This window comes from Sarcophilus harrisii, chromosome 5 (assembly GCF_902635505.1).
Source record: "Sarcophilus harrisii chromosome 5, mSarHar1.11, whole genome shotgun sequence".
Taxonomy (NCBI): domain Eukaryota; kingdom Metazoa; phylum Chordata; class Mammalia; order Dasyuromorphia; family Dasyuridae; genus Sarcophilus; species Sarcophilus harrisii.
Window position 1 is genome coordinate 281,137,108 of NC_045430.1, and position 12,851 is coordinate 281,149,958.

Genomic DNA, 12,851 nt, shown 5'->3' on the forward strand with positions numbered 1-12,851 from the left:
TCAAAAAGTTATCACCTGTTCATATCCTTTGATCCAGCAGTATTACTACTGGGCTTATATCCCAAAGAGATCTTAAAGAAGGGAAAGAGACCCTTATTTGCAAGAATATTTGTGGCAGCCCTCTTTGTAGTGGCTAGAAGCTGGAAATTGAATGGATGCCCATCAGTTGGAGAATGGGTAAATTATGGTATATGAATGTTCTGTAAGAAATGAACAACAGGATGAATACAGAGAAACCTGGAGAGACTTACATAAAGTGATGCTAAGTGAAATGAACAGAACCAGGAGATCATTATATACTTCAACAACAATACTATATGAGGATCACTTCTGCCGGAAGTGGCTCTCTTCAGCAATGAGAGGATCCAGTTCAGTTCCAACTCATCAGTGATGAACAGAACCAGCTACACCCAGCAAAAGAACACTGGGAAATGAGTGTGGGCGACAACATAGCATTTACACTCTTTCTGTTACTTTTTGCTTGCATTTTTGTTTTTCTTCCCAGGTCATTTTTATCTTTCTAAATCCTATTTTTCTTGTGCAACAAGAGAACTGTATAAATATGGACACATAGATTGTATTTAAGATATACTTTACCATGTTTTAAAAAATTGTTTAATCAAGGCTTGTTGAGCTTATTAAATATGATTCTGCTTCTAGCAAATGAATTAAAACCTGCCTTTGTTTCCTTTTCAGACTCTTTTTCCGGAGTATTGAGTTGTCTGCTTATATTTATGTCTGGGAGAATTATAGACTCTTCGAACTGCCTTGGGATTCTCTATGGACATGGTATTTGACCTTCTTAGGAGTTGACCTTGGCTACTATTGGTTTCATCGCATGGCTCATGGTAAGTTACTGGGAGACATATTGCTGATGATTTGTGTATATGGTGCTTGTGAAGTGTATTGAGATTGATTACGGTGATGCTTTTGAAATTCGAGTGGAAAAAATCTTGTCATTCTGAAGATGAAGAAAAAGAAAAAGGAGGAGATCAGAGTGTATTTCTCAAGTTCCTCTCCCCTCCGCCTTCCCTATATTTAATACCAAAAGCTAGATAATATTGGAAATCACCTGAGCCTTTCACCCACCAAATTACATCCATTTTTCATTGTTCTTGGTGACTCCATCCTAGGAGAAGTGGGAAGACATTTGCAAATAGTGTAGCCTTCCCCATCAACCTGACTGAATGTGAATTTAGAAAAGAGTTGGACCAGCCCAATGCCCAGGTTGGGGGGGGGGGATTCCAGGAATCTGTAAGCCTCTTTCAACCTCTGGACATCCCTTTCGCATTCCCAGGGGGGAAATGTGATCAGCTATGAACTCAGCAGAATGAGATATTTCAGGGTTACAGGCTTTGGAAAAGAAGTACTCCCCCAAGACCAGCACCACCTTATTCTATAGAACCCAGGCCAGGCTGGATTTTAGATTGGTCCCTTGAGAAGGAGAAGGGCCAACAGAGCCTCCCTTTAGAGGGGCTTTGAGGGACTGAGAAAAAAGTAGAGAAAGGGTGCTATCTTTGAAGGGACTCTGTGAGGACTGGCCAGAGTCCAGGAGGGATTGCAGCACTGGCAGAGAGGGGAAAATGAGGTCACAGCTGCAGGAGGCTGATGTTGGTGGCAGAGGATGGGCTTCTGCAATGGAATCGGGATGACAGGGAAGTGTTCCGCCTTGAAACAATACTGTGGAGCGGAACTTAGCATTTTGGTGGGTGGGTGAACTGAGTGGGTGGGTAGGAAGGAAAAGGAGGAGATCTGGAATAATACTGAGAAGGAGAATGGGAGGCCAGGTGGGGGAAGAGAGAACTGGGAGATGGATGAATAAAGTAGGTGTGCATTGAGTGTCTGGGATGCGGGGGGCAGTAAGGATGGGAGGGAGCTTGATGGAATGTCCCAGGAGACAGTGATCTGTCCGGGCAACAAGAAAAGAAAGCATCCCACAGCCTGAGGCTGAAAGAACTTTCCTTTTCCTGAGAACATTTTTAGTTTTCATGTTTTTATCGAATAAATTTTTTATGTTAAAAGATGCCAAATTTTAACAAAATAAGCACAAATGATTAAAGAAGTGATTTTTTTTCTTATGCTAGTAGTAGGTGACCTAAACAGGAGAGGAAGAAGGAGAAGGAGAGGGAGGGAGAGAAAGAAGAAAAGAGAGAGGGAGAGGGAGAGGAAGAACAAAAGGGAGAAGGAGAAGGAAAGAGAGTGCTAGCTGAGTTGGAAGAGGAGGTGAGTTCACAATTTCATTCTGGCCCATGTGACTTTGGCCAGATGACTTGTTCTCTATATACATGAACTTTCTTGTTGATAAAATGAGGAGATTGAATTAACTGATCCCCAGAGTACTTTTTGGCCCTTCATCTGCCACTCTAGGAACTATTGCCTTTGAAACCATTAGCTCTGCTACTCTGTGCCTAAGGAGCATGTCTTCAGGAATTGCTTAGGCTAGAATTTGCTCCCCTTACAGCTGCTTACCATGGTGACAAGGCTCTCCAAGTCCAGCTCAATTCATCCTCGTGGCCTCTTGGCTATATCTACTACTACCAGACTTAGATTTCAAGAATTTCTAGTTTGGTGACACCTGTAAGGGTATGGGCCAAGCCTTCAAGGACTTAGGGACCCCTGAGTCTATGATATAGCACATGCAGGGGTTTTGAGTAGAGAAGGGGGATAATAGGGATAAATGAATGGTCCCAATGGATCAGTAAAGGAGAGGATTCATATAGCTAGACTTCAGCTTAGGAATAGATACAATTAGAGTGTCTAGAGATTTTTCTTTGCTGCCCTATAGGTTCACATCAGCTGTACTTATGGAACTAAGTGAGCATGCTGAGGTGACCTTTTAAGATCATTGAGTTGAATCTTCTCATTTTGGAGATGAGGAGCTTGAGATACATAGGGGATAAGTCATTTGCCCATGGTCATAGAGCTAAGAAGAGGGTCTGAATGCAGACCCTCTCAGTTGCAATGCCAGAACTCTTTCCATCATGCCATATTATTTATCAGGTTTGTCAAGCATAATTTGGCTTCCACTATCACTACCATAACCATCACCAAATACTGGTTCCTATTTCTGGGGAAACCCCTTAAAACCATATGATTTGGCCATACTTTATATTTTCCCAAAGTGCTTACTCAACTGATTGTGCCTACCCCCTTTCTGGAGGCTTTGGAGACTGTCCCTATTCTTGTTTCATGACTTTTGTCTACTCACTTCTCTGAGCTTCCCAGTCTCCCTTTAAACCCCCAAGATATGCCAACTCAATGATGGTGAGTAATGTGATATGATGGCCAGAAAGTGGGTGTATTTGAAGCCAGAATTAGACTGTGACATTAGTACTGTCCACTCTGCTAAGCCATACAAATGGTCATTCACTGTGGCAGAAACATTAGAATTGGAGTGTGTGAGGGGAGCCAGGACGGTGAGAGACCCCAAACAAGGCCATGCACTAATTGACTGAAGTTTCTAGGCATATTTATCCCACAAGATCTAAATTTCTACTCTAAAATGCCTGCAGCCTTGTTGCATTTAAGAATTTGTCCTCTTCTCTTCCAGTAGCAAGGCCAGAAGATGGAAGCTAGAGAGGAAGGAAGCCGACCGTTATGTAATTAAGATAGGACTATGAGACTACTTGCACCATCCCAAAGGGAATAGGATACTCATGGATAGAGGGTTCTGAGTAAAACTGCAGGAAACCATACAGGAATGTCACAGAGGATATCCAAATTTCAGGACTCATTTGGGTTCAATGATCTCTGAATTCTCCCCCCCCCCAATTTGGAGATCCAAGGACTTTCTTGATACTCCTAGGGCAGAACCAAGGCAAATGCCCAGGTTTAATGACAATGAACTTCACACCTTTTGAACCCTTGAATTAATTCTCTCAATTGTTCTTTAATTAAAAATGCAGACCAGGACAGGAAGAAATTATGTTAGGTCTACTTTTTTTTCCTTTTGGCAGAAGAGGAAACTGAGATGAGTGATTCCTACAAATCCTTAAGTAAGTTTCTGTTAATATCTTTTTTTCCCCTTTACACCATCATAGAAATGATCCTTCCATTGAGGCATTCCATATGACCAATAATAATTGGTTCCTGAATTGGTTTCATAGCCTGTGAAACTCTGGCTTGCCATTCCTTGGGGAACATTGAGTCCACTCCCCTCATTTTACTGTCTTGTTAAAAGCCCCACTTCCTTCTAGAATATTTAAGGAGATTTAAGGAATATAAAAGGAGAAAACTTATTCTAATAGATCGATACATTGAAAAAGTTGAGAAGCATATATAGTATGGAACCTCTGTAGACTTCCCATCTAACCAAAGCAGTAAGTTCTCCTCTCTCTTCATTCAATCCTGCTTGATCTTTGTGATTATCTACTTTGGATGTTTTGTGGGACACTATTCTTTGTGTTAATGTTGTAGTTATTGTATATAGTGTTTTCTTGACTCTGCTGACTATTCTGTATCAGTTCCAAAAATCTTTCTGCTTCCTTATAATCCATCACATAAATAATTTCTACCACGTGATTGTCACATAAGACATGTAGTAAATATTGACTGACTGACTAGCATAGTAATACCCATAATACTTCTTTACCACCTGGTTCAAAAAGTTTGGATGTTTTAGTCGTCAACTTATTTGCATGATTCCAAATTACTTTTTCAAATAATTTTACCACTGCACACATCCCTATCATTCCAAATCCCTTCCCACATTGATTATTGCCTTTTTTGTTATCATCGCCAATTTGCACAATATAAGGTGAAACCAGAAGGTTTTTCTGAGCTTTCCTTCATGTGATTGTGAATACTTTACAATTTCTTTTGGAGAAATGTTTATTTCCATTGATCAGTCTAATGTTTCTTAAACTCTTGTAAGTTATTAGTGAGAGAGCTGAAGTTGGGATCTAGGCCCTCCAACTCTCATGGTTGAGAGGAAGGCACATGTGTGTCAAGTAAAATTGGTTTTCAGGTTAACATTTCCCTTTGGGCTCATTGGGATGTTATTCTCTGTCAGCCAAGGGGACATCCGTTTTCTTTGTTGTTTTTGCCTGCTCTTTGGGTTAAATATTCTAGAAGGAAGTGGGGCTTTTAACAAGACAGTAAAATGAGGGGAGTGGACTCAATGTTCCCCAAGGAATGGCAAGCCAGAGTTTCACAGGCTATGAAACCAATTCAAGAAGAAATTGCTCCATTGGTGCTAGTATAGATGCTGTAAGACAGATACCAGTGGAATTTCCTCTAGAAGAAGGGTTGATTTCTTCAAAGAAATTGAAATGTTTTATTCAGAGAAGAAGAATTTGGTATAGTAGCAGAGGACCAGCCTTAGAGCCTAGAAAACCTGGACCTAACATATTAAAGCTGAGGAACCAGGTCCAAATGAATGCTTCAAAACACTTCTATAGTTTACCCCTTAGGTAATTTAGGTAGGTAACTCTTAGGTAACTCCCTGATATTATGCATTGTAAATGAGCTGGATTTAGGCAATATTGGAGGGAATTTCCATTCAAAAAATTCTTTACATCAATCAGATAGCAAATTTACACTTTGCTGGAGAACATTATGTGGCATTTACTTAGGATTTTCTCTGAAGGACGCAGCAAGAGAAGGGGATATGAATGGAAGGGAAGGGACATGCCTCACTTTCATGTCTGTAGGATAACAAATGTCTGATAGAAGAGATTGGGAACAGATTCACTGAATGAGATTTTTTGTATGCTTTTAGGAAGACTCAGACCCTTAACCTTCTTTAACCTCTTAGTCCTCCCCTCTTATTTTTAACGGTCTCTTTCTTTTACAGTAGGCTATTTTAAAAAAATCCTGAAAGCTAATATATTAAGAAAGAATTGTGAAAGTGGCCCCAACAGAAAGCTAGATGGGCTGGAGAAAGCTGTTCCCTCAGGAAAAAAAAAAAAACTGGGGAGAGATTTATGGGTGATTTCATTCATTCATAAATCAAAGTGGGTAAAGTGGTGTGTGACTGAAAGTATGGTCAGATGAGAACTTTTAGTTTTCTGTGAGAAGCTCAGGAGAGCCCACACTGGGGTACATTTGTACATGGAGGGACAGCTTCTGGGGTCAGTTACATATGCAAAGTTGAAAAAATGAACCTGTCCTAATGTCTGACTGTGTGATATCCTGTGGTCAGGAACCTGGAGAAGGTTTGGTTTATTGGGAACAGGCCAGGATCTCTGAATTCTTAATTATCTGAATTTCATTTATAGTTGTTTTCTCCCTTCTCCCTTTCTTTCCTCCCTCCCTCTCTCCTTCTCTCCTCTCTCTTCTCTTCTCTCTCTCTCTCTCTCTCTCTCTCTCTCTCTCTCTCTCTCTTTGATCTCTCTCTCTTTGTGATCTTTCTCTCTCTCTCCCTTCCTCCCTCCCTCCTTCCCTCCCTCCTTTCCTCTCTCTTTTCCCCTCTCTGTCTCTGTCTCTCTGTCTTTCTGTATCTCTCTCTCTCTCTTTGATCTCTCATCTTTCTGTCTCTTTCAATGCATACATACCCAGGCAGAGTTGGAGTATAAGCTGCAAAGAGGTCATTGTAAATCAGGATAAAAAATAGCTTGGCAGACTAGGTTGTCTCAGGATGGAGTGACTTTCCTCTAATTGAAGATCTTCACACAAAGGCTGCAGGAAGAGAGTTGAACATGATGTGGAGATGATTCTTTTTCAGGACTAAATGGGACTAGATAGCTGTTCAGGTCGATTCCAACTCTGATATTATAGGATGGAGATTATGTAGAAAACTGAAGCACAGAGAGGGGACAACAGCAAATATCATAACCCTAGAAAATCAAAAAAACAAAAAACAAAACAGTGTGGTCCACCATTATGACTAGAATTCCAAGGACATAAGAGTCCTTCAAAGTAACTAATGAATGTAAGAATCCCGCATTGGGCCTTTTTTTTTTTTTAAGAGTCTGGTTTCTTTAAGAGCCAAAATATAGAAACATCAGCACCCCCTGTTCCCTACCAGAGAAAAACTCATTTCATACTCTGATTGTCCAGATTATGAATTTCTATGAATAATTCAGCCGACATCAATAGGCTTTAAAAATAATACAAAACTAGAAAAAGCATCGCAAATACTCCCTTTGTGAAAGATACCCTCTTTTATTAAGGAAGAGCACATAGTTTGTTCAAATGTAGTCATACCATTGGCAAACTTCGCTTTGAAGGGATTAAGTATACAGCATTACTTAATGCTGTATGCCCACCCCCACTCCTTTGGGGCCAGCCCTTTCCCGAGTGCCCCCTTGTTCAAATAAAGCATGCTCCAGGATCCTTACATTTGTTAATCTCTATTATTCATCTTGAAAGATTTTGCCTCAACCCCCATATTCTTTCCAATTAAGAGGAAACAGGCAAATTACAGGAGTCTCTTCAGTCACTCATTTAGTGAAAGATCGTAGCCCTAAATCTCTTGTATCTTTACATTTTGTACAGAGTTCTTTCTCCGTCTTCCTGCCCACTTCCTGGCTTCCCATGTCTATTTTTCTTCTTCTCCCCAGGGATTTGAGAGAAAAGACAGACGCAGGCAGTTGAGAATCGCTGTGCACATCAAGCCCTGAGCTTTTCTTCATCTTTGTAGTTCTTATTCCTGTAGTTTATAACTTAGGTGATTTCCCTGGGACAGGAATGAGAAAAGAAACTGTTTAATTAAAGTCCCTCCATGCTCTCTGTGACTTTCATTCTTGTATCTGAGTATTCACTATGTCAATTGACAAACTCACACAAACCTCTATCGGGTCTACTTGTATTCCGAGGTCAAAGGTCTAAATCAGTCAAAGGCCTTTGAGTTTGAGCTTCTAATGGGGGTGAGAAGGATGTCAACCTTGACTTCAATTAAATTTCATCTCACAGACCTTTGGGCAATTTCTTTTAAAAATGAATTTGGCTAAATCACTTTTTAAAGATTCAGTGAGTTCCATGAGCTCATCAGCAGAAGGATTAATTTTGATTTCTTCTATGTGACTTCTCTGATTTTTAGATTCAAGATAATTTGGAATCTCTTGGAGGCCATAGACACTGATTTTAGTTTCTATATATTCCTTCTAATTATTGGTATGTGTATGTATATGCACGCTTGTGTATGTGTATGCATGTGTGTGCACGTGTGTGTGTGTATGTGCTTATAATGTATATGGATGCATATGTCTATATGTGTGTTTATACTTTTTAAGGAGTCTCATAGGCTTGTCTAGCCCCAAAACAGTGACCACTCACAGCCCCAATCCCTCTACTCCCTTACTCTTTAGCACCCAAGTTCTGCTATTTTCCATTTCAGTTCTGGGAATGGTTCAGCCTTCCTTGGACAGCCTGCTGACCTTCCCGCTCTAGACTCACCTCCCTGGGGTTGGGCTTGGTGTGTGCAGCTGATTAGCTTTAGCCTAACTGAAGATCAGCTGATCTAGCACCCTCAGTCTTTCCTCGTAGCAGAGATGACCAATTCATTAAAGAAAATACTTACATCCTATAAGCCTCTTTCTTCCTTTGTAAAAATGAGAGTGAGCCAGATGAATTGGTGTCCAAGGTCTCTTCCAATTCTCCAGTGAGCCTCCAGCTGGATGAGCAGTTCAGATTGCTGCCACACTTTGGATTATGGGTCATGATGGACTCTACCTCGGACTTGGGGTGGAAGACCAAACTGGAAGGATTACATCTTCACAAAGGAAAAAAATGTATGAATGAATCCTGCTGTGGCTCTGCTTTCACATTCCCCTTTAGTAAAGCAAAGAATCAGGATGAGTTTCCCCACAATTCTGGCTTGTGCCTTTTGATATGTATGTGTATAGTAAGGGAACAGGATCCAGATGTGGTACTAGTGGACACCAATCTCCAATCTATCTGTTATCTTCCTGAAATAATTATTCTTTCCAGTGATTCAGATCTCCCATCCTCCATGGTAGGAAACAATGGTGCTCTCTACTTCCTTCTTAACATCTATTTGCTTTCTTAAGTTTTTTTTTTTTTTAATCATATAAGAACTAAACTGAATCTAGATCCAGACCTAGGTTCCTTAATTTATGGAAGAAGAAATATAGACCCAGAAGTGGAATGGCACTTGGCTAAGGTCTCACAACTAGGTCATAATCATATCTTCAGTTAGTTTGAGATTTTGGGATTTCCACTGTAAAGTGTTTTATGAAACCCACAATTCTCTATAAGTGAGCACTATTCCAGAGCACAACAAAGTCCATGGTAGAGAGGTGACCTCATTTCAGAAGATCTTGAGTTCTAGTCTACCTCTGATACTCATCACTTATATAGTGGCTGAAGTGAGGAAGATCTGAGTTCAAGTCCAACCTCACAGACTTATTGCTCTGTGACAATGAACAAATCAATTAAACCTCTGTTTTCCTCAGTTTCCTCAAATGTAAAATTGGGATAACAGCAGCACTACTCTTCCAGGGTTATTGTGAGGATCAAATGTAATTATCTTTGTAAAGTCCTTTGCATAGTGCGTGGCATATAGTAAGCACTATATCAATGCTTATTCCCTTCCTGCTTCCCTCCTCCCCTCCAAAAAAGCCAAAATAAATGCTTTGGTGAGCATATACTCCCGTGAGCAACAATAATAACACAACCTCTCCAAGATTCTCATTTCCAAAGAGGATATTGACCTGTGCAGTTAGTGGTTTCTTCATCGTTATCCTATCCTATCCTATCCTATCCCATCATATCATGTTGTAGCATATATCCTCATCTGTGCAAAGGGGACAACAGTATCTAAACTCCGATAGTTACTATATTAAATGAACTCACTTTATACATATGTAAATGTACATATCAGCAGCTAGGTAGCACAGTGCATAGGGCATGGGATCTACAATCAGGAAGACCTAAGTTCAAATTCTGTCTCAGATAATTTCTAGTTGTATGACTCTAGGCAAGTCACTTAACCCTAACTTTCTCAGTTCCTCATTTGTCAAATGAACTGGAGAAGAAAATGGCAAACTACTCTAATATATTTGTTTAAAAAAACACCAAATAGGGTCTTGAAGAGTCAGACAAGACTGAAATGATAGAACAAATATATGTATGTACATCCATATGTATGCAGGTATACTTAGTTCATTTGATCCATTAAAAAAAAAAAGAAATAGAGTTATTATGAGAATTATTCTAAAGATAAGGAAACAGGCTGACAGACTAGAAATCCTTATCCCTTGCTTCTTTCTCCTCCCTTTTCTTCTCACTCCTATGCCATTTATTGATTTGAGCGCACTTTCTTTGATGTTGCTCTTTGTCTACATGACTAATGGGTTTGTGTGTGATTAAACAGTGAGAAAAAGGATTGAATCTTGGGGCCTGTCATTACCCTCCCTTTAAATTGATAAGACTTTTAATTCTAATGAAACAAATTCAATGAAAGCAACAGACTTTGCCCAAGGCAAACACTTAATTTTCATTTGCTAAATGGAATGATTATCCTTGATGAAGGTAGACTTATTTCAACATGCTTTGTGATGGTTTCTATAGCTACCAAGAGAACACAGGGCTGTAAGGACCCTGAGGTTGGTTATTAGAGAACTTTATTGAAACACATGCATGCACGCACACACACACACACACACACACACACACACGAGACTACAGATTGCTTTCAACACTTTGGGAAATATGCATTTCAAAATTAATTTTACAGTTTCTATGGATGGCAACCCCTCCCAGCCACTCTTCACCACATTGAGTACTCTCTGCAGTCTTGCTAATTCCCAAGGCCATTTTTAAAGAAAGCTTTTTCTTTTCAAAACATATGCATAGAAAGTTTTCAACATTCACCCCTGCAAAACCTTGTATTACAAATTGCTTTTTCTCCTTCTTTTCCCCTACTCCCTCCTCCAAACAGCAAGTGACCCAATATATGTTTAAACTTGTGGAATTCTTCTATATATATTTCTGCAATTATTCTGCTGCACAAGAAAAATCAGAGCAAAAAGGTAAACAAAATATAAAAAAATGCAAGCAAATGAACAAACAAGTGAAAATATTATGTTGTGATTCATAATCAGTTTCCACAGTCCTCTCTCTGGGTAGGGATAGCTCTCTCCATCACTAGACCATTGGAACTAGCCTGACTCGCTTCTCTGTTGAAAAGAGAGCCATGTCCATCAGAACTGATCATCACATAATCTTGTTGTTGCTGTGTACAATGTTCTCTTGGTTCTACTCACTTCACTTAGTATTAGTTCATGTAAGTTCTTCCAGGCCTTTCTGAAATTATCCTGCTGCTATTATTTTTAGAACAATAATATCCTATATCATCCATAAACTATAACTTATTTAGCTATTCTCCAACAGATGGGCATCCACTCAGTTTCCAGTTCTTTGTCACTACAAAAAGGACTACTACAAACATTTTTTGCACGTGTGGTTTCCAAGTCATTTCTAATAGATCAAGTAGTAGGGTTGCATTATTTCTAAAATTATTTCCACAAGAACATTGGAGTGAAGCTCCTAGAGCTTTTTATGAGCTCCTTCTTCTGGTCTTCCTTCTGTAACTCCCACAACTTGCATGAAAATTCTGGCTGTAAAGAGAGATTTCTTACCAAGCAATTCCACTGAATTTCCTAAAAAGATTAGTCCATTCAGCCAAAATGACTGAGCAGTTTCCATTGAGGTCCCATCACTTATGAGAGTTATTTTTGTAGAGAGCTATCCATGGAGACTTTATGCAGGAAAGATCTTGTGGATTCAGATTTTACAATTCACCTTTAATCTTTTCACCAAAAGTCTAATTTGAGAGTTAGCAAGTATGTATTAAGCACTCATTCTATACTAGACACTCTACTAATGGATAGCGATACAAAGGAAAGCAAATTTGTCATTGCCTGTTCTATGGCCTTGCCATAGAAGTTTACATTTCTACCTGGATAGACAACATGTTAGATACTAGGTACATAGGAGTTCTTAGCAGAGGATGTGCACTTTCCTTCTGTTGTAATGAAAGCACACATAGACATGACTGTAAACCCTTTTAACCATAGTCAGAGTCCTAGAATTACATGTTTAGTGCAAGAAAATCTAACCCAGGAATCATCTAATCCTGTGAAAATGTGGAAACTTGAGTCACAGAGGTCATATGACTGGCCCAAGAGAAGACAAAAAGAAATCTTCTGGGTGGGATTTGACTCCATGTACTCTCTTGTCACCACACTGTCTCTCCAAGGACACCTCACAATCTCTCTGTGCAAACTTGCTGATGAATAAGAGGAGAAATGTCCTGTTTATCTACAGTATTTCTTAATTAAGAGATTCTTTTCATTTTATTTTTATATTTTCAATACCCAGACAATGGTTGGTATATAGTATGTGCCCAATAATGTTTCCCAAATTGAAGGAAATGGATTTTATCTAATTTAATGTTGCCATCTTTGTAATATAAAAGTACGTGAAGAGAATTTCAAGATGTTCCCTCATAATCCAGTCACATACGGCCTGGAAAAACCATGTTTTGGTTATGACTCAGAAGGAATGGTAATAAGCACCCCCAGCCCATAGCCGTCAGAATAATCTGCTTTCTTTTGGAAATTGATTCCATCCTCCATATTTCATTTCTAAAACTAAAAGGGCCACAAGTGGGTCACTCGTTCTTGCTCACTATGTCTCTTCTCTCTGCTCCATTTTGAATGTTAAATTATTTATGGAGATGTTTTGGGGTCAAGAATGAAATTCAATATTTTCATCTTTGGCTGGTTTCATCTTTGGCTGGACTTTTATGTCCCTTCTTATTTCTCTTATTTCTCTCTATTTCCCTCCTCACCTTAATTAAACATAGTTTAACCTTCTCAAAAATTCCTTTCTAGCCTGGAAATGGTGATCTTTTCCCCAGAAGCTGATAGATGGAACAGGGAAAA

At 39.4% G+C, this 12,851-nt stretch overlaps 1 protein-coding gene and 1 long non-coding RNA gene across 2 annotated transcripts in view; one reads left to right on the forward strand and one right to left on the reverse strand.

The window, feature by feature from the left end:
* The window catches only part of AGMO (alkylglycerol monooxygenase), a 298,597-nt gene that overhangs the window by 17,915 nt on the left and 267,831 nt on the right, over nt 1-12,851 (forward strand). The window contains exon 3 of the mRNA XM_003772131.4: nt 697-848. Within this exon, the coding sequence (XP_003772179.2) occupies nt 697-848 (152 nt within the window). The remainder of the gene's footprint in view (nt 1-696; nt 849-12,851) is intronic.
* Nucleotides 714-8,043, reverse strand: LOC116419629. Its single transcript, XR_004229886.1, has 3 exons — nt 7,281-8,043; nt 6,495-6,776; nt 714-961 (listed from the first exon to the last, which is right to left on the reverse strand). It is a non-coding gene; the product is annotated as an uncharacterized LOC116419629 (long non-coding RNA).